Raw genomic sequence first — 22526 nt, forward strand, 5'->3', positions numbered from 1 at the left:
GGTAGGGACATAGAGCAACCCGGAAATCAAGAGCTTCACTTTTTCACTCAGCTTTCTCTTCACCATGATGGACTGGTACAGCATCCGCATCACTCAACCTGCAGCCTGCATTAGCTTAGGAAACAGTCTTAACTTAAACTGCAACTATCCATCAGGGCCCTGTTGATGGTCAGTACAGTTTACTGAACAAGTTTCAAACAATCACAATTTTGGAGTTGGCACCTTCTCCTCCTGCGAGTGGGCCTACTCAGCTGTCAATCATAACATTGCTACCCAATTAAAAACATGACTTTTTCAACCCAAATCAGCTATAAGAACTATGAATAACGACAGAAAGCATTCTTGGGAAAATTTAACTGAGGAGCACTGCCTTTATTTTGACTCTAGTCCCATCCACTAACATGGAGAGGGCAGTACTTATGAAACTATACTGCAGCCAGACAGCAGGTAGCCACAGAGACGCTTTGGCTTCATTTTTCTGGAGCTGTCAGGTCATCCATGTTTTCTACAGTCATTAGAAGCACATAAAGCAACTGAGATTTCAAACACCAAGAAACAAACAAAAAACACAACTTGGGGATTTTAATGAGGTCAAAACATTTTAATAAAAAAAAAAATCTTTTGTAAGAAGTCTTGTCCTCCAATTTGTTCAACTTCCATCACATTTCACTTTCGCAACAGCACACACACATTCGCTCACTGACAATGTGCTAGCTACTAAACCTTTGGAACAGAAACATGCTGACTGATCTGTCAGTATTATAAACATCTTATACAATCCAGTGTAACATGAACGCATAAAAGTCTGCTTCAACTTCAAGGACCACATTAGTAATTTCTCATTTTAGCCCATTAATCACAAATTTCCAGAGTTTCATAATTTACCAGGTAGCAATCAGATTTTATGTCACGTTCAATAAGACAAATCAACCAGCATAACATTAACCTTACTTGGTTTGCCTGTTCAGAAATTTTCCGTTGCCTTTCTTGGAAATTATTCATCACAAAAAAAAAAAAAAAAAAAGAGAGAGAAAAAAAAAAAGAAGAAAAAAATATACCGGCATGAACTGAACCAACAATTGCCAAAAAGGAAGAAAAAACAATGATAATAGCGTATACGATTTCATGGTTAATGAGCTAAAATGTGCTGGCAGCGTTCTCCAGAAAGACAGCCCTCAAAGGAGTGAAGAGTTTCACATTTAAGTCCTGAATAGCACACAGGGATGTGAGCAAAACAAACTGAGGAGAATTTATTACATAAAGCAAGAGTTAATCTATATTTACAAATGAATCAGAGGCAGATAATCTGCAGTTCCTCCTCTGCCAAAAAGAAATCACATCCCTGAGCACAGTTTGTGTTATTCATAGCATAGCAGTTCACGTCAGAGTCCTGCAGCTCTAGTTTGACCACAACAGCACAGCGTCGCTGCCCAGTTGTTCCCCGGCCCAGAGTCTGCAAAGACGTTCACATTGAATATTGAAGAGACCTCAGCTGCAGTCTTTCTGCATTACAGGAACAAGGGTACCGTGGAGAGCTGCAGAGACAGGAAGCATCAGAACAGCTGACATTTATCAGTTTCCTTGTAGCAGGATGCCAGTGTTAGCCGTTATCTTTACGTCCTAATCTCCTTGCAGCTTTGAGTTATGCCTCTGTTAATGCAGAGCCTTTCTCTCTGCCCTCTTCATCCTCCTCCCCATCTTTGTCTTTGTTCTTTTTGCGTTTCTTTTTCTTGTGCTTGTGCTTCTTGTGTTCTGCCTCTTTGTCCTGGCTGCTGCGTTTCTTGTGCTTTTTGTGCCTTTTAACTTTCTTGTGTTTCTTCTTCTTCTTGTCTGTCGTGGTGGTGGCTGAGCCGCTGTGGTTACTTGGGGTGGGGCTGTGGGAGCGCTGGCTGAGGGACAGACTGGCGCTGCCGCTTCGCCCTCTCTCAGGCTCAGAACCTTCGCCTTCGCTGTAGTCGGGCACGAAAGCTGCCTCGTCTGTCTCGCGGCCGAGGTCGGAGCACAAACGCTGTCTCCTGGGCTCGGGGGCCCGACTTTCCTCTCGCCCTCCTCCACCTCTGACTTCTGCTGCTCTCTCCTCCTTCCCTGGAGCTACTCGCCCTTCCTCTCTTCCTCCACCTCGCCGCTCCTCTTCTCTTGCAGAAGCTCTTCCTTCTTCTCTCACTCCTCTCCCCTCTTCCCTCACGATTTTAATTTTGGTTGATTTGTCCAAGTTTGTCTGGCCCGTCCTACCACCCTTACCCTCTTCCCTTGTGGCTCTTCCCTTCTTCTCCTCCTTCACTGCTCCTTTCCTCTCTTCTCTTGTAGCATCCCGGGTTTCAGTCCTAATAGGCTTAGGTGCTTCCTGCTGCAGCTCTCTACCTCGAGGCCTCTGCAGCACTGGGGAAGGCTCCTTGGTTACACTAAGCTCATTTTCCTGGCCTTCTTCGTCATCTTCCCTCTCCCACTTGGAGCGGGGAGGAGGCTGAATGAGCGGTTCCTCCCTGGCCGGGCTGAGCACCGGGCTCAAGCTCGGGCTGCGTGCACGGGTTTTTAGGGGGCTCGGTGGAGGCTGTTCTGCAGGTTTCGAAGGCAAAGTCTTCTGGTCTTTCTCCGAGTCCTGCTTTGTTTCATGAGACGACCTTTTGTAAGGAAAAACAAGTTTTTAGAAAAGCTTAAACATCTCAATACGAGCAGATACGACACCACAGTTTAGACAATAGTACAATTTTCTTTGGGAAACACTTTTCTATCAAACTTGAGCTGCAACAACAGTTTATACTTGCTTCACCTTAAATTAATTTTTATGTCCACAAAATTAAAAAAAAAATTGAATAACTATCAATAATTAGACCCTAATCCTAAGATATTTTGTGTCTAATGTATTTTTACAAAGAACAAAAACAAAAATTACACAACTACACAAGTCATGTAATTCAATGTGAGTTTCACTGTGCCACTGAACTCATTACTTTGCTTTGGCAACACTAAAATAATGAGTTTTCCTAGCCCTCCCAAATAAACAGCTTTAGACTGATTACGTTTTTCAAACTCCTCTTCTGTTGCTAATGAACCGCTGACAGAAACAGATAGAAACAATTTAAATTCTCGTGCCATCCTAATGGAAACAACTTAAAGATGCAAATATCAGACGCATAAAATGAAGAGTGGAACAAAGTAAATAAACTACATAACATTTTGAAGTGAAAATTAAAGGCTGTATAAGGAGAAAAAAAAAGAAAAGGCACTCACTTAGTGGAGCTTGTAATGTGGCCTGTCAGAGCCTTTCGGCTGATCCTGGGTTTGCTCTTTACAGCAGCCTCCTGAACGTCTTTGACCGCTTCCACGGAGGTGAGAGGAAAGAGGAAAGGTTCAATGAATGTGTAATTAGATAGCAAGACACAAAATCAAAGTTATCATTTCCTGCCATACACTCGACTCGTGCTTCAAATTACCTTCTCTGCGAGCAGCAGCTGGTTTCTCTCCAGAGGGAACGCTCCTCTCTGTTCTGTCCTTGGACGCACTCCTGGGTAATTAGAGAATATAATTACAACTATTAACAACTGTGTTTACAGACAGAACAAATGTATCATCGCGTCTTTCAGTCATGGATAAGGAGAAGCAGAAAAGCAAATGTAGTGACCTGTCAGGTTTAGCGGCTCTTTCTGAGCCCTCGCCCTTCTCCTTAGAAGATGCTCTTGGTTTCTCCTGATGGTCTGCCTGTCTCCTCGTGATGGCAGACTTCTCTCCGATCGTCATTTTATCCAGGCTGACAGATCTGCCTCCCCCGCTCGCGCCGCCTGAGTTTTTTCGTTCTGCCTTCGACGCCCTCTCACCCTCCGTGTCTCTCTCCGATGCAACCGCCACCTTTTGGGCGATTCTGTCCTTGTCTCGGTCTCTGTCAGACCCCTGACCTCTGTCTCTGTCTAAACCAGACCTCTCTCGCTCTCTGTCTGAACCAGACCTCTCTCGCTCTCTGTCTGAACCAGACCTCTCTCGCTCTCTGTCTGAACCAGACCTCTCTCGCTCTCTGTCTGAACCAGACCTCTCTCGCTCTCTGTCTGAACCAGACCTCTCTCGCTCTCTGTCTGAACCAGACCTCTCTCGCTCTCTGTCCACTCCAGAGCTTCTGTCCTGCTCTCTGTCTGAGATGTGCTGCCCCTCTCCGCCACTGCCAGGTCTCTCTCTGGAGACTCCCCTCTCCGCAGATGCAGAGCGCTCTTTTCTTCTAGCTACTTCTGCTGCACTACTGTGCCGGTCTGCTTCAGAAATGCTTGTGCCAGCTGATCGCTCTGAGATTGAGGCGTTCTTTTCGTGACCAGATGAAGTTTCATCCAAGGCCGCTGCCTCAGTGCTGCCTCTTCTCCCCATATCTCTGTTCAACTTGATTATTCTTACTGGCTTAACCTGCAGATGCAAAAACAAAATGTTCAAACGGAGTTAAATTAGGGGAAATCAGTAGGAAAAATACGTTTAACAAAAGTTTCTGAGGACCTACCTGAAGGTCCATTAGAGGTCTGATGGCTGCTCGATCCGTTTCACCCCGGCCAAGCTCGCGGCTCCCTGGATGCGGAAGGATACCAGGCCTGTCAGAGGAAGGTGGGAGTCTGTGGAGTGGGGGCTGATGAGGCAAATGCGAGTGGGACATGATATCCACTCCACCTCCTAGGCCATCTATTCTCCTCAGCTTTCCGGGAGGAGGTCCAAGTAAAGAGCGACCCTCCTCTCCCATCCTCCTCCGGTTGTCCACTGGGGATGAAGGTCGGGGGAGGAGTGGGAGACCGTGTTGATGGGGGTGAGGAAGGAGACCACCACCCTGTGGAAGATTTTTTCTTCCCCGCATGTCATGGCTGGATCGGGGGCTGTCATGAAGCGGGGGATGAGGCAGAGGTTGGTTATGGGAGGACTGTGGAGGGGTCTTCACAAGTGAAGGCCTCACAACGGAGCTCTTACCCTTTTCTTTTTTAGAGGTAGTCGAGTTGTGGGTGTCTTCTGGTTTGGCTTTAACACTCTTTAAAGGTTTAACAGCTGAGGAGGAAGAGGAAGATGATGAGGGGTCTTTCTTTTTTGCCAAAACTCCTTCTCCGGTCTTTTTCTTCATTTTGTCCGGCTTTACCTTGACCGGCTCCGTCTTTGCTTTAGGCTTTACTTTCTGAACTTTGTCCTTCTTCGTTTTTTCAGATTGAGTTTTTGATGCAGACTTGGTTGAAGATTTAACAGATGAAGCAGTGCTCTTAGAGGGCGGGGCTTTAGATGACGCAGTGTTAACAGCAGGCCTTGAAGAGATGGGAGGTGTTTTTGTGTGTGACGGTACATCGTCCATGGGTTCGTCTCTGACCGGAGTGGCATCGCCTCTGTCCACCGGCTGTTGCGACGCCTCTGGTTCTTCTCCAGCTTTCTTCTTTTTTATCTTCTTTGTTTTCAGGACTTTAGTGCTGGACTTTGTCCCTGACGAGGAAGAGGACGGGGGATGGTGAGGTGGACCAGCTCTCTCCTCTCTCCCTCTTCTCCCTCTCCCCTGGGGTGAGTAATCTCTGGATAAAGGGGACAATCTGTCCCTCTCTCTGTCTCTGCTGCCATGACCTCTGTGATGCAGTGAAGGGTGTTGGCTATCGTATTCTTTGTAGTATTTGTTGTACCAGTCTACATACTCCTTTTCCCACTGGCGCCTTTCCCTTTCAAAGCGCTCGGGGCCTGCGGGACTCGGACCCTTCAGTTCATATGGTGGTAGCTCGCGTGGAGGTAGCTTTCGTCCGCCAGGGCTGCGGCTCCGGTATGCCCCAGGGGAGCGAGATCGTGACCTAGACCTGTAAGGCCCTTCTGGCCCCTCCCAGCCTCCTCCCCGGTAGGAGGGAGGAGATCGTGGTGAGCCAGAGCGACGGTACCCATAAGACCTCGAACGAGATCGGGACCTTGACCGTGAGCGTCCATAACTGCGTCCGTTACGTCTGGAATAAGGCGAGCGAGGATAGGACCTGCCATGGGATCGTGAACGAGAGCGGGATCGGCTCGGTGAATAAGAGTAAGACCTGGATCTGGATCTAGATCTTGATCTGGACCGAGAGCGCGAGTAAGGAGAGCGGCTAAATGGAGATCGACTGAATGACCTGGACCTGGAAGAAGAGAGTCGGGCAGGAAAAAGAAGGAATGAACAGAGTGAATGAAGGGTTGAAAGAAGGATTACGCAAAAATGCAACAAATGCCTTTAAAAGCTTTGTGCATAAACAAGTTTCGTTATGTAATAAATACCTGGAGTAAGATCGCTTTCTTCTCTTTGGTGCATTTCGGTATTTCATTAGCTCTTTGTGGAAGTCTTTAGTGAACTCATCCAGCTTGGAGGTAACCCTATGTAAACAAAATTAAACACTCAGAAACATTCCAGGTTGTCTCTTGTGGTGAAACTCCAAAATAAAATAACTGTTCACAATTGCAATCCTGAGTTATGTCTGGTGCTACATGGTTTTCACATGTGCCACCACAGTCTGTCGTTAGACCCCTAAAACAAAACGAACCCACTCACTTGTCCTGTCTGTGATGCCTTGGCCTGTAGAAGTCTTCCTTACAGAGAGGTGGCTGTGGGAGGGTGGGTGGAAGAGGGACTAGAGGGGGCTGGGTACCAGGGGGAACCCAGGGGGGGTTGAGAACTGTTGGTCCAGGGGGATAAACAGGCTGGGGCTGGTAACTCATAGCAGGAGGAGGAATAAGGCCAGGACCAGCACTGTATGGAGGAGGGTAAGCCTGAGGTGGAGGTGGATACAGGGCTGGAGATGGGTACACCTGAGGACTAGGTACAGGAGGTGGAGCTGTGTGCAGGCGACTGGAGGGGTGCTCTCCTCTACTTCGGTACCTGTAAAGATGTACACAAAAGACTTTACAGAACTGATGTTACATCACAAACACTTCACAGTTCATAGTGCATAAGCAAGATTTACCAGTGTCTGCCACCTCCGCCTGCTGCTGCTGGTGCTGCTACTGCTCCTACTCTGTGAGAGTGATTTGTCCGTGAATGGTGACCTAAAAGAGCAGAGAGCAGGCAGGCTGTTAGTTGCCAAATGTCTTCCCTTTAAGCTCATCAGATCTGCTTAAATGAATAAATTGATCTTCTGACCTGACTGATGAGATGGTCTTGTAGGTGGCAGTTGGCCAATCACTGGTAAAGTGTAGCTCTGTGGGAGAAATTATGGGGTTTTTTTAAAAAGAGAGAGAGAAAGAGAAAAAAGGTTAACATGATGAAAAACCTATGTTTTGGTGCTCTAACTAACATAACCTCGCAAACAAGTCACTATTCAGGAAGGACCCACCTGTGAGCCACTTTCTGAGGGTCCTGATGAATCAGTTGTCCCTTTAGGTTCTGGACGCGTCTCCCTGAAACACAAATAGAGACAGTGTCTGGCAAGAAAGGCTTCTTTGAACTGAATTTTTCATGGAATATCTCAGTGTAAACTTACCCTGGTGGGGGTGGTTCACCCTGGTCGGTGGAGTTGGTCGAGTGCATAGGAGAACGGCGATCAACAGCCGGTGCAGGGACTGGCGAAGCTTCTTTTTCCTCGACAATAGAAGCAGCAGCAGGGGAAGGAGAAGCAGGCGGTGGAGTAGACGCAGCAGGTGGTGCAGGAGAAGGAATAGAAGGAGCAGGTGCAGTAGGTGGGGCCTGTGTTTGAGGGGCCGTGGTGGTTGGTACATTTGTAGGAGGTGGTTGAGTGACATTGGCCAGCAGCGGGTCCTGCTGTCTCGAGTGCAGAGGCCTGACCAGCTGTGGCCGCGGTGGAGGCGGAGCTGTGTGTTGGGCCTGCTTGCGCCCATGTTTGGTGTATCCTGTCTCATTCTTAAAGTTGTTTACAGCCTACATAAGAAGGCAAACACATAATCCAGCACTTACAAAAACAGTCAAATTAAACTAATACCACATCAGACTGCAAACGTTTGAAAGCACTACCTGTCGAAGAAACTTGTTGGCAATGAGATTATCAGGTGACACATCTGACTGTTTGCACGTGAAGCAGATGTGCTCCTCTGAGTCCAACAGGGCAGTCCTAATACCTGAAAACAGACGGATCTTATTTAGACAAAAGCTCACGCACACACACAAAAAAAAAAAAAAATCACTTAAAATCTTTTTTTATCGTCTACATTTTGAGAACTCACAGTCATCGCAGTAGCTGTTTCCACAGCAAGGTATGACTACGGCATCTGTCATCAGGTCATTGCAGATCGGACACAGGAGCTCGTCAGGGATTGGATCGTTTTCATCCTCAGATGACGACTGTTCATGTGGAACAAATGGAGGGCGCTCCTTCTTTCCCTGTGCGTATGCTTCCCTGTTAACAAAACAAATGCACCAGCAATATGGATAATTACCAACTAAGACATAACTTAATGTGCTATAAAGTGTATATGAAACGCCATGTGTAGGCGTATGTCAGTGATTGGCACGTACGCATCTATAGCAGGTATGGCGTATTCTCCTGTGCTGGTTAACATGGCTCCCTTGGCACCTGGCTCTGCTTTCACCATGAAGCTCTGTGGTATCCCCTTACTAATTCGTACTGGCTTGGGACCCTCCACACTTTTATCCTGAACCTCAAAATGTAAAAAGGCAAAAAAAGAAAACCCAAAACAAAAAATATTAACATTAACCAAAACATGACGGTTACTTTTTTAGACGTTACACAACAATGTTGTAAAATATGGCAACACAGACAAAGATCAAACAATACTGTTAATTACCATTAGCATGGGGCACTGTCGAATGTAGTGACCGGCCTTTCCACAACGAAAGCAGGTGTAGTGAGCAGGTGGAGGTCCGACTGCCTTCTTGGAGTAACTGGAGGCACAAGTTACAGAGTTAAACACACGCCCAGCTAGACAATGAATTGAAATACACATTACATGCTTCATTTTGAATTTAATTAGATGCTCAAGTGTGGCGATTGTATACTAACTGTATTGGATCATATTCGTGATTCGACTGAGTCATCATGGCTTTAATCTTGTCCTCCTCGGATGCATTTGCGTCAACCAGGTTAGCAGTCTAAAACATTGATTTAGAAGAGATATAAGAATCAGAACAATGTCAACCCCTCAAGAAAAAACCAAAAAAAAACAACCCATCTTTTTAGCTTTTCTGGCGTTACAGCAAGCATACACAGAAACAGTACCTTCGCAAGTTGGGCGAACGACAATGAAGGAGAAGAGTCCGTCTGCAGGAGAATCAGAGCACATATATTAAAAGGTATTAACATGATAGATTTTAGACACACTGGAAGACAAGAGCCCCGACAGTTCCCCACCACATCTGTGACCAATCCCTTAGAGCCTCCGTTTGTTTCTTCAAACAAAATTAGCACCTCTGTTTAGCCTCCAAAGTGCCTGACAAAGGTAATGCACGAGTAGCAATTAACAAAAGAAATAAAAAAAATCAACACGTGGATTACAAGTGGTGCGTGCCGTTTTAAGTCCAACTCCTCTAAATAGTCAGCAAATCTAGAAGGAAAAAAAACTAATACTCTGAAAGCCTCTAAGCTTGTGTCTTTTCAGAGATTTTTTACATGGATGAGATCTTTGGGGGGGAATAGAGTAAAATACAAATACCCAAAAAACACACAGCGATGTGATGCAAACTCCATACTGAATGTATTATCTACTGCCTTTGCAAAGCAACAAAAGTATTACAGCACCAAAAAAATTTAAATGAGATTGTGCGCTTTAGTCGCATGTTTAAGAACTCATGACGAGACAGAAAATTGTAAAAACATCTACTTTTGCTGTTCTTTAGCATATGCAAGTCTTCCGAGCCTTTAACTATGGTAATGTCCAAGAGCTTCTGCTTAAACACATCACGCCTCCTTAAGTATTTGGGGCTTATCAGCAAATACTACCAACACATCCCTCTAAATCCTATATCCAAAGCTTCTTCTGCAGTGGGTAGCAGAGGGCAATTTTCTCAAAGGAATACTTGACATTTAATTTAAGTATGCAGTTTCCCCTCACTAGGGCACAGTGATTTAAGCTTGTCAAACGAAGTTGTCACAAATATTCAAAACTCATCAAAAAGTTCAAGAATGCTTTCTGTAAACTAATGAGCTAGCAAGGAGCAGAGCCAACCTATTAAAAAAAAAAAAAAATGCAGACACAGGAAGCTGTCAAGTATGTAGAGCTGATAAGGCACAAGTGTAGAGATCTTTCTGTTGAGGGGGTGGGTGAAATAAAAAATGCCTGGTGGAAGGAAAATGAAGTAACCGCTGTTGTCACTTATTCTCTTAACCTGTTCCCTTTAACAGCCCTACAACACCACCAACGTCACGACAGAAAGCGGAGGAGGGATGGTTCTGTCAAGAGTGGACAAAGGGTCACATTTTACACCCACATAAAAAAATTTGATCTCTCTTCTTTTTTTAAGTAATAAAGGCTAAATGTTAGTAAACAAAAAAAGCCAGCAGGGTGGGATATCCATCATGATAAGCAGGCTCAGAGGAAACACTGGGTATTGCAGAAAGCTGTGGAGGGAACACACAGGGATCTGGTGCAAGCGGTTCTGACACTGAACCACTCAACAACTTTATTGACAGGGTCTGCAGCTTACAGCTTACAGGACACACTACACCAGCATACTTTGCACTGCAGCAACCATGGAAGGATATTTACTGATACTGTGTCTTAGCACAGTGTGGTCTAGCTTCGTAATGATCCCCCCCAAAAAACCACAGTTTTGTAAAAAACAAACAAAAAAACAAACAAAAACACACTTTGAACTGGTTTCCTTGCACAAGAGGCACTGAGGAATCTGGCTAGATTCAGTGTATCTCAGCACAGCAATGTAAATGCGAGCCTTCAAAGTTTAAGGGTTATGTGCAGTCCATATTCAGTGCAGAACAGAACATCTTCATGATTAAATTGTACAGGACAAAATAAATGACAGAAGTTTTGACTTAACAAAATATCTGAGAATGTGTATGTTTAGCAGGTTAAGCTCATAAAATGAATAAGAGTCAGTGGCAAATCTATTCCACTCATTATGTAAGATAAGTTTATATAAATTAATCACACTTTCCTTCTTTGGGTTTATAAACCACAGAAAATATTTTCACAGAAAATAAATGACAATGTATTATGAATACAAAAATACCATACTTCCTTTTACAAACCCCTTCAAAACATTTGCCTGGCATAAATCAGGCTACATAACCATTTCATTATGAAATACAGTCATTAACAGTTTAAATTGCTTGCCATGTTAATTATCAACAGTTTCAGTTCAGAGCATTACAAAAACATGGTGGCTAGTCTGTTGTTTCTCTTAGCGGCCTCATCTCATTCACACAGTGTACTTTTAATTTGTTCATTTCAAAATAAAAAAAAAAGGCAGACAACCCGGGTTTTTAGAGAGAAACAACAAACTACTTTAACCTTAGTGACTCCAGGAAACCCTCAAAAAAAGACATCAAATAACACACAGAGGTCGAAAGCTCAACACAAATGTAGCCAACACACAGTGAACAGAAGATACAACTTTATCATTGTTGACAGGATGTTCTTGAGAAAGGTGACTAAAGCCAGAAAGAAGGGGGCGAGAGAGAGACAGAGGGGTGAGGAAGGAGAGTGTGTTGTTTTTGGGTTTTGTTTTACATACGGGTCTAGGAGGTCCCACCACAGCTGTGTCAGAACGATCTCTGCGGAAAACAGAAAAAAAGTAGTAAGCTACTGGCACAAAAGGAACAAACATAACCTAGAGATTTCTCTATCATTTAAAATCCACTGGTGACTACACTGTAATCATGACTCAGGCTGCAACGTTAGATTTTATGTATACATACACAATGAACGTCCTGCCAGCAGGTTTTACTCCACCAATCGGGGTGCGGCGGACGATCACAGACGAGTGTTTTGGGATGTGGGCTTCATCGTCTGTGTATTCTGTGAAACACCACACAGAACAGAAATCCAATGAGTTTACAAAATATTTATGAAATACAGAAAAATCCCAGTATTTACAGCTTATGCGATCCCAGGGCTTCAACTAAGGCTGAATAGCTGTGACAGTTAAAATAAGCACTAAATAATGACAAAGCCTTTATAAAAATAGACATTAAAAGCTCGTTCTCAAATATTAGATTGGAGGTTCAGTGTACATGAAACTGCTTGGGACAAATAAAGTAAATCCTAGAATGTCAAACTGTTTTAAAGAAATTATTAGGAGGCATGTTGTAGATCCCAATGGATTTGTACATATTCTAGCCCTGTTTGTGTTTTCCCAGCAAAAGCCCTATACGTAGATATCATGCGCTGCCTCTTCCCAAAGTATCTGATTATGCTTCTCCCATAATGTAAAGAGTCAGCTCATGGCGTACCTTCTCGAGTCTGCGCATTGGTGATCTGCAGGTCGCAGTCTGTGGCCTTGAGCCGTTCCCGGGCCATAATCTGCCTTTTAAGCTCGCTGAGAGTGATATGCAGCCCATCGAAAGTGACTGTATTATAGTCCAGTTTGGAAGAAAACTTATAGTGAACACACGACATTTTTTTTGTTTTGTTTGGATTTCTCTCTCTCTTTTTTTTTTAAACAAGTCTAAGCACTTATCAAGTTAAGAACAAAGAAAAAAAAAAAAAACACAGGCCTGGTATAACAAAATGAAAGCGTCAACACTGAACACAGGAGGCTAAATCTGGTGACTTTAATGGGTAAACCTTCTGTATTATTCGCTGAAACACTGGACAAAGAAAGGACTAATATGGGGAAAAGGTTGAGCTCGCAGATGACGACACAGTCATTATTACTGGAAATGAAAAATAATCGAGCAGCGAGGCCAAAGCGCCATGGAGCGGCGCCGTGTGCCTCTTCAGTTCTTTAAAGTCCAAGAAAATACAACAAGGTGCCACCAAATCCAAAAGAGTCCATGCAGCACAGTGTGAATATGTTACATGGGTAAATGAGGTCAAGTCCGTCGTGAATTGTCCTTGCTGGAAAACCCGGTCAGCCGCACTGCAGCTAGCAGCGGGCCTGGGGCTTCCCCAGTCCTCGCGGTAGTGTTTTGCCTTTTCGGTACAGTTTGTAATTTATAGAAACAAAACACCACCGAGCTCCACAAAAAGTCCACAAAACTGCGTGAAATGCTCCACGGCCAGTCCACAGGAGTCACACTACTGTTTAGACCCCTCCGAAAAGGTTAATCTTAAATCGAAATGTTCCGTGTAAATGTTAAGCTAATGTCAAGGCTAACATGCGACACCTCGAGATTAGCTAACGCAACTCAACACAACATGAAAGCAGGCCTAACAAAAGCTAACGGCTAACGCTGCTATTGCTGACAATGGTGTCACGCTAAACTTTGGGGCAAAAATCCACCGTCTGCAGTCAGGACGAAAAGGTTCCTCTTCACTCCACGGTTATGTCCCACCACAGAAAATAAAGTTTTGAATCCGGATGATTCTTCAGTGTAAATCCATTAAATCCATGTCGCTGATCCCAGACGATCGTCTCCTCGCTGTTTCATCAAAATGGCGCTGGACGGAACCGGATGTCGCCAGTGTCTGCTTCTTCTTTGAGGCAATGAAAAGTGGCAGCTGCGGCGTTGCATTTTACTGCCACCCTCAGCTTTTATTGCTCAAAAAAGTTAACTGAGTGAAACCCCACAATATCTGTGCACTAATCATTTAATTTTCGTAATATTGCGCTATTTCACAAGAGCCTGTCGTCTCAAGACACTTTATATTTTAAGATAAAGAAAGACACCAAAAATAATATATAAAACCCCAAAACAACAACAATCACACTACCCCCTATGAACAAACACTTGGACAGTGGAAAGGAAAAAGTCAATTTAACAGGAAGAAATCTCTGGCCGAATCGGTCACCTGAGTTAGGAGTGAGGGGAGGAAGACGGGACAATAAAGATGGCTGGATGCTGGGCAACTGGTATTTGTAGATGGATGGATTTTGTGTTTTAAATTGTAACTTTAACTGATTGTTAGTTCATGGCAATTATACATTAGTGCACTAAAGTTTTATTGATAATTAATATACATTTTGGTTATATTACATGTATTTAAATTCATTTTAAACCAATGTCATTTAAAACAAAATAACCATTTCATATGTGTATGGAAACCTGTTTCAGTCACTAAAAAAAGTCACACCCTTACACTGTACAATTAATTTGTTAGAAATAATATTAAATAATGTAATATGAACTTGAAACTCTTTACCACTTTACCATCCATCCTCTCGAGAATCAGTTGTTTTTGTCTTTATTGTATAAAACTGTAAAGTATTGTTTTATACAATATATTCTATGCAGCAAGGAGATGTTTCAGAGATTTCTTTTAAAGTTTGTACCTCTAATTTTAAGATACCTTGCTTGACATTTTGCAAAAATAACCCTTTAATTTAGATTTACCTTTGCCTGGGAATTTTTTTTAAATTTATTCATTGTATTTGTTTTGTTTCTTCAGTGGTGGAAAAATATCAGATCCTGATGACTTTAAGCAGTACCTTTATTTTGCTGATTCATCCCATTTCCTGTAAAACACAGTAGAAATGTTTTTGTGCTTCAGGTCTTCATAAATAACCAATGATGTCCTGATACGAATGCTAGTGTTAAAGAGGAAAGGCCAGTGGTGACATTTTTGGGATGTTGTTGTAAAGTCTGAAGGAAACTGAAACATATTACACATACCTCACAGCAAGTTGTGATCTTAATATAGTAGTGACTGAAAGTTCCCATTTCAATGAGAGAAAAGCAACGGCTTCACAAAGCTTGCTGCTCTATTTATAACCCATTCTTTAATTAAGAGCCTCGAGTGCACCTCCTCAGAGAAAAGTAGTAGGAAAAAAAAAAGTTGGTTTGTCAGTTCTTTTGATATGCCAAACATTTTAGTGACTTTTAGCGCACTCCTTTGGTTTTACAGATTGTGATCAAACTTGTTGTTTCGTTTAATTTAATCAGCAGACAAAACCAACCAATCCAGCTATAATATTAAGCCTACTCGGCTCTCACTTCAACAGTTATATATAAAAATTGGTCTGCTGAAATTTTCAATAGATTCTTGTCCATTCTTGACTCTTGACCTTTTTTACCATGATTTCTGTAGAGTATTGCCCAAGAAATGTAAATCTTGATGTTAGCTGGCCTGATGTTATCAGTCTCTTTGGCTTCACCATTCTCCTTTCAGACACTGCAGGCTGGTCTCTGCTGGTAATTTATTCATTAACTTAACTTTTGTTTGCTTAGTAACTAAATCATATTGAAGCTTTCTGATTAGAGGCTCCAGTCTGTTTGAGGCATTAGTTTGAATCCTTTGTTTGCACTTTTTTTTTTTTACTTTTAGTAAAAATATTTGAAATACTACTTAAATACTTCCATATGGATCCTTGGACAGTAGACTCTGTGCAGTGTAGTAGCGATAAATAGCTTGTGGAGCTGAAACAGTAGCCGAAGTAGTCAGTTGTGCTTTCAGGTAATTTCTTGTGTGAGCGTATTCATAACCTACCTTGAATTCTAGCCTGAATCCCGTTGCTGCCATGGTAACACCTGAGGTTTCTCAGACGTGTGTCTGTTTGTGCTGCCCTGCCATCAGATGTAACGGAGCTAATTCATGCATGTTCAGGCACAATAAGGCCCTGATATTACTCAGCACAGGAGAGGTCACCTTTTTTTGATAAACTGTTTTTGTTTATCAGTATTGTTCAAACCTTTGCTTCTGTGCTGGGTTGTGTTTGAATATTCTCTTAGTTTCTCTTGCAAATGCCAGATGCCAGAAACTGAGATGTCCTGTACAATTTTAAAAAAGCACCTTTTGTGATGTGAGTTTTGAAGCTTTCTTTAAGGCATATAGAAAGTGGCATAACCATGAGGGCAGACCCTTTCAGTGGGCTTATGCACGCTCACATGCTACAAAAACTCACTCAGCCACACAATTAGACACATGGAGAGACAGAGAGAGTTCGAATGCACTTAATGGGGTTTCGATCTTCTGCAATAGGTCCACAAAAAATGAGGCTACAGGAACAGGACATTCATTCATTCATTCTCAGTTGCTTTCATGCGTTTTGTATTTTCTGTAAATGTTTCTATTTCCTCACGGGCACCTCTCCCTTTCTGTCTCTCTCTCTGACTGACTATTACTACACACACACTCACAAAAACTGAGACAAATCTATTTTTTAAAAGTTCAGTTTTTGTTTGCTTTGATTTTTCCTCCGAGTGTCAAATATACAGATCAGCTGGTTGCTTGAACTGAAACGATAAGTGAATTAACTGCACAACATTCTGCAACTATTTAAATCATCGATGGACCATTTTTAAAATTGTTCCAGTAAAAAACGACAAGGTCTCTCTGATTTCAACATCTCAAACAGCTTTATTTTCTTGCTTTGTTTCATCAGGAGATGCAATCGTTAAGTTCTGCGGTGCCAGCTTGTGAACCATAACCTGATTTAAATGTGACACATCTTCCCCATTAGGGCATGTCTTTGGGCAGTGCTGCAAGCCTACAGCTCCTATTTTAAACCCTTCCCTGCACGCCCTGTTCTGACCACTTCAACTTTTCTTTCAACAGTGCATGTTGGATCTCCTCCACCATGTCAAAATGCTGACACCTTAGCTTATATATAATTATGTGAAAAATGAAAAAGTTGCAGCTAGTTGCAGATTGAAGACTGGAAGCAACCAGTTCAGGTTGATTCCACCAGATATACTCTATTGGACGCTTTCAGGTTCTAGAGTAGAGCTTCGCACTGAAGTTCTCATCCCGGATTTCATTCTGAATTAGTGCAAGCCCCTGCAAATATCTTAAGAAATAACTATCATTCTAATCCGATGCACTGCCTTCATGTGGGGAACTTTCACTCCAAACTGTTCCTTGCACTGGTGGAGCCTATTCAGCTTGTCATGGGGCAAGAGTTTGAGGAGACCATGAACAGGTTGCTAATCTGCCACAGGGGGTAACACAGAGAGACTGACAAATCAGAATTTAACATGCACATCTTTGGACTGTTGGAGGAAACGTGAGCACTCAGAGTCACAGGGACAACATGCAAACTCCGCAGAGAAAGGCCCCAGCCAGTGGATTCAAACCCAGGACCTTTTTCTGTGCAAACCACTGAACCACATAATGCACCGCCCATTTAATTCCAGAGCTGCAGAAGGAGCAGACTTGAAGGGGAGATTGGCTAAATTTAAACCAGACATGGTTTCTGCTTTTAATGGTTGGAGTAACTGGACTTTCTGATTGCACCCCAAGTTATATCCTGGTGTTGGACTGTTGGACTGACTCTGGGAGATTGTAATGGCAGTTTTCCCACTATTTCTTGACTGAAGAGTTCATAAAAAAATATTTGGCAGGCTAAGCCCTGCACTTGTCTACAATGTCTCTCTTTTGCAAGCAAGAACATGAGAAAGCTTATTCTCCTCCGACTAACGTTCAGCCTTACAGGGACTCTCTTCTTAGACAGGTGTGGTCCTCCTGTTGGAAGCGCAGTTTCCAGGCAGCATCTCTGTGTTGTTGTGAGCAGCTGCAGCTGTTAAATGATCTACAGCCATGTCTATCTTACTGTTTTTGAGAGGCGAGGTTAAAGCGTAGAGCATGAACTCTGAGCCCACTGACACTGGTTTCGGCAAACCTGCCATGGTGGTGACTTTAGATTCAGCGGAGATGGACGGCTCCCGGTCACGGCTGAGTGATGCTCGGAAGGAGTGCGGGTCCCCTGCGCTGTGGTTGCTCCTGTAACTGTACCGGCGGCTGCGGTTCTGATAGTAACGGTTGCGGTAATACGATGAGCTTCGAGAGATGGGCGGCTTCATGAGCGAAGGCCGGCCCTTAGTGCGCAACTGTCTGTGTTTTTCTATGAACACATGCACTGCCAGGACGCCCACCATCTCAGCCAGCACAAAGGACAGAGCTCCGAAATAAAAGGACCAGCCGTAGGAGTAGCTCTTCTTGTTGTCGCTCTGGCTGGGGTCACCTGAGTTGGCTGATATGTACACAATGATGCCAATGATGTTACTGAGACCTGCAGTAGTGTTCATAGAGATGAAGAGGGTCAGTCAGATGTTTATTTGTAGAGGAATTTTTGCAGTTGACTGACACGCTACATGCTATGGAGGACTAAAAGTGCAAAAATGTAAATTTAATTAGTTAAATTAAAAAAAATTAAAGACACCAGTTAAATGCACCAGAAATAACAATAATGGTTAAAAAATGCTGAATAAATACAATAAGTAATTAAATATGATACCAATTCTTGTTTCTATTTGATTTTCTTATTTTTTTGTATTTTTGTTACCTTTAAATGAATTTCCATTTATTTCCATTATTTTTATTTTATTGTGTTTTTAAAAAAAATTTTTTATTTCCTTTTGCTGTTAATATTACTTTTGATGAATTTAATGATAGAGAATTATTGAGTCGTTCAATCATTATTTATTTTTGGCCCTTTTGATCCTCCATACAACAAGAAAGTACAACCATTAAAACACCTGAAGAAAATACTTTTTTTTTAAAAAGAAAAAAAAAGATAAAATACCAGAAAGACTAACATAGAAAAACATAATTAATAACAGTAAAAAAAAAAGGGGGGGGGGGGTATACATAAAATCTAACATCACTGACAAAAAGCTTTTAATTCTGTGTTTCAGAATTAATAAGGGACTGAATGAAGAGCCACAATAATAATCATGCTGCTGAAACAACTCTGTGTGTCTGACCTGCAGAGACAAAGAGTATACCCGCAGTGAGAATGACATTATAGCGTGACTTGTAGAACTCGCTGGCAGCTACGCAGACACCCCCAAGAAATAATAACCCCACACTGAGGATGGGGAAGAGGCTGGAGGCTCGTACCGCTCCTGTGCAGAGGACAGGAGAACGAGGGTATTAAGACACCACGCAAATACCTCACACTGTCATCACAGCTGTTAAAAGTTCATGCAATTATTTGAGACCCACGCAGTAAGTATTCAGCAGCGTCCTGCTCGTAGTCTGCATCGTCAGGAAAGTGATCGATGTCCTTGCAAACACCCCGAAATGTCCCTGAAAACAGAAAATCAGACAATTACATCATTTTGTAACAAAAGTTGCTCAGCTTTGTCATTTTCCCCTGTCTCCCTCTTCTTCTGTACTTGATGCAAATGTAAAATATGCACAGGTATCTTCTCAGGTCGGTTTTTACTCAACCTGTCCACCTTCTAACCGTTTAACATGAATCAGTGCCCTCTTGTGGCCCTTTACTGTGTTTATATTGTGCTTGTGAGTTATGAGCATGCCCAAAGAGTCACTTTATGGCTTCACTTGTTCAGCCTATCAGATTTTAAACCTGGAGGACACAGTGTTGCAGTGGCTGTCCACACTCACTCATGTCATGTGATCACTTTTAGTTTTAGCTTGTCTCAAGTGAAAAGACAAATATTCCACTATCGCTCAACGCTACTGTATATGGCACAGACAGATAATAACCCTCGTAAGCTGTGAAGGCTCTGATGCATTATAATGATGCCTGGAAATACAAACATCAGCCTTTGTAACCTTTGGCCGCGAGATGCCTTTTAGTATTTGCGCACACAGGATCGTATTGACAAATGTGTCCCTGTGAGCCCGCCCTGATTGACCAGTATCGATGATGTGGCTCGGTCCCCATGGTTACCAAAACAAAACTCATTCATTAACAACAGATAAGCTGCGGCGAATAGGGCTGAGAGAAAAGATGTGAGGTGTAAAGTTATTCAAATTATTGTCACATTAGAAACAAGAGATCAGATCATCTGTCTCCATCTGGCTCAACAACAAATTTGTCTCTGAGCGCTTTTTTCGTGCATCACGATTATCTTCATCTATCTGCCTGTTTATGGCTTTTTTTTGCAATGCAGGCAAACTGACCAACACGCAGTCACACCAGACTGTTAAAGCACTGATGACCTCTGCATGCTCTGTTTCCTCTCCATTAAACCTTTTTTAGGTTGGCTTGGTTTTACAGGCGGCAGGGGCAGCAGCAGAGGGAGGGGATGCAAGGGAAGTGGGAAGGAAATCGAAAAGCCAAGCATTTTCTCTTCATTCAGAAACTTAGCAAAGCAAAACAGAACCAAGGATATAGGGTGAGAGAAGTATTGGTAGTGCTATTAAAGAGAAATGAATAATTAAAAATGTAATTTCTATCCATCATATAGCCAGGACTAAACCTTCTCTATAGTCTTCTTTAAGATGTGTCCTCATGACACCAGCAAACAATCAAAATCATCTGCACAGTGCAAGTAAAAAATAGTTTTTACATATTAGTCACATATTTATAGTTACAATCACTATAACAGGGTATTTTTATGTCGGATTTCTACTTTTCGTGATACAGAATATAAATACTCCACTCAACTGTTGAGTGCAGAACATTTTCAGGTCTGTAATAGTATTACTATGTAGCTGCTGTTGTATGATTTATCGATGTAGCAATTATCACCCGATAGAGAAACATGATGCACAGCTTTGTTTATATATTCAGCCCGTTAGAGACCTGCTTGTAAGAACCGACAGTGTTATTGCTATTTAATATTGAGTTGCCCATTTATATCCTATTTAATTTATTAGATTAACAAGTCATAGTCACATAAACACACCATAGTGCATATTTACTATGTTTAGATTGACCATTTTTGTTGTGTTTCACTCTGGGCTGTTTTATAAGCTTCTAATGTGAAACCACATGCAGGTGTAGTGTGACTCCCACCCTCTGTGCAGCAGGTCCTCCACAGACCGGAGTGGGTCAGGACCTCTTCGTTCTTGCGGACCGTCTCGTTGTCGCTCAGGGTCTTAGAGCGGCACACCCCTCGGGAGTACAGCCAATAGTCCGTTCCCACGGCGATGGTCATGAGGCTGAAGGCACAGAAAGCCCCTGCTGTGGTCAGAAGCATCAGCACACCCCGGTTAAACACCCTCATGTCTCCTCCTCCCTCTGAGGACCGAGTCTGGCAGAGTTTAGAGGTTGTTCAAAACTTTCCCTCTGTGTCTGATCTTTGAGTTGATCCAGGAAGGAAACTCCGAGCACATCTTCTGCCGCCCCATTTTCCTCTAAACTATAAAACTTTGTTCACAAAGATGTTTCCATGTTAAAGGCACAGAAGCTTGATGTCATCTTGTTGGCTGTGCAGAACAAGTAAAGAAACGGCGCTGAAAGTTGGAGGAAATGATAGAGGAAAGTAGTCTGGAGAAAATGGCATCAGCGGCATGTTTCTCGACTCGTTCTAGTTTGTTGTAGCCCAACTCTGCACGGGCTCAGTCTGCAGAATGACCCCGCCTGTCTGATTGTATGTGTGTGTGCATTTGTCCGTGTGTGTGTGTGTCCCTGTCACTAAGAATAGCACAGGCCTCATGCAAACCAGTTCATAGTCCACCAGGTCAGCACCATGGAGAGCAGCAAGAGAGCAGAAAGTAGTGCGCATTATTTTCTGGCAAAGACACAATAAAACCTTTAACTCAGCCTAAAAACACTTCAATTTAGAACTGCAAAAAGGCAACTTTACATTTTAAATTCAGTCTTAAAGTGGAGATAAGTGCCCGTGAACACTACAGCAGAGCTTCTTTGGTCTCTCTCCTCTTTAGCCTGTAGGATGCAACATCCATGTTTTTGAAAAAATACAAAAATTAGCAAATTTTGATTAATCTGACCAGAGAACGGTTTTCCACTTTGCCTCAGTGCATTTTAAGTGAGTATCGGTTCAGAAAAGATGGAGACGTTTCTGGATCATGCTCACATGTGGCTTCTTCTTTGTATGATTGAGCTTTAAGCAGCATTACTGGATTATAAAATGAACTGTGTTCACAGATGTCGCTTTCAGGAAGTGTTCCTGAGCCCATGCAGTGATTTTAATGTCATTCCTGTTTTGATTTCAGTGCTGCTTGAGGGCTCAAAGATCACAGGCATCCAATATCGATTTTCTGCCTTGTCTCCTGCACACAGCAAGATTTCCTCCAGATTCTCGGACTCTTTTGATGATATTATGAAATATAGATGATGAAATAAGTCTAAGTCTTCACAACCGTTCACTGAGGAACGTTCTGAAACTCTTTGCAGATTGAACCTCTACCCATCTTTAGATCTGAGAAACTCTTCCTCTCTACCGTTTCCTTTTCATACCCAATAGTCTTACTGACCTGTTTCCAGTTAACCCAATTAACTGCAAAATATTTCCTTTTAGAACCACTTACTTTTCATTCCCCAACTCCTCTGAGACATGTTGTTGCAATCAAAATTTTAACAGCAAATTTTCTCAATTCAAACATTTGATGTGTTTTCCATTTTATATTGTGACTAAAATATGAGATTTACGCAATGACAGGAGTCACCGCCTCCTTTCAAATTTAGGATCTAAATTCATCTCTTATATAAAGTCTTGGTCATTGTTACAGTCATGGTAAAAAGAAGAGCACAAACTGTCACTTTTTAGATTTTACATATGAGGATATGAGAAGGAAAATAATTTGAAAAATTTAAATACAACCTCAAACAAACAAGAACACATGACATATTACACTGTGTAGTTATTTAACAAAAATGAAGCCATAATTTTAGA

General features: G+C 42.6%; 2 protein-coding genes across 2 annotated transcripts; both read right to left on the reverse strand.

Annotated features, from left to right (window-relative positions):
* Window positions 1–347: 347 nt before the first annotated feature.
* LOC113024424 (E3 ubiquitin-protein ligase RBBP6-like) lies at window positions 348–12541 on the reverse strand. The gene is made up of 21 exons (XM_026171521.1): window positions 12327–12541; window positions 11793–11892; window positions 11609–11648; window positions 9138–9179; window positions 8922–9010; window positions 8707–8803; window positions 8417–8559; window positions 8125–8297; window positions 7916–8019; window positions 7428–7822; window positions 7281–7344; window positions 7088–7145; window positions 6912–6993; window positions 6500–6826; window positions 6229–6324; window positions 4478–6092; window positions 4052–4386; window positions 3623–3895; window positions 3435–3505; window positions 3232–3319; window positions 348–2621 (listed from the first exon to the last, which is right to left on the reverse strand). Exons 1-21 carry the CDS (start codon window positions 12490–12492, stop codon window positions 1643–1645), a joined length of 5337 nt encoding a protein of 1778 aa, XP_026027306.1. The 5' UTR covers window positions 12493–12541; the 3' UTR covers window positions 348–1642.
* Window positions 12542–16277: 3736 nt separating this feature from the next.
* cacng3a (calcium channel, voltage-dependent, gamma subunit 3a) lies at window positions 16278–21540 on the reverse strand. The gene is made up of 4 exons (XM_026171522.1): window positions 20684–21540; window positions 18919–19002; window positions 18678–18818; window positions 16278–17983 (listed from the first exon to the last, which is right to left on the reverse strand). The coding sequence occupies exons 1-4, from the start codon at window positions 20892–20894 to the stop codon at window positions 17418–17420; spliced, it is 1002 nt and encodes a 333-aa protein (XP_026027307.1). The 5' UTR covers window positions 20895–21540; the 3' UTR covers window positions 16278–17417.
* Window positions 21541–22526: the final 986 nt, after the last annotated feature.

Source organism: Astatotilapia calliptera, chromosome 6, assembly GCF_900246225.1.
Source record: "Astatotilapia calliptera chromosome 6, fAstCal1.2, whole genome shotgun sequence".
NCBI lineage: Eukaryota > Metazoa > Chordata > Actinopteri > Cichliformes > Cichlidae > Astatotilapia > Astatotilapia calliptera.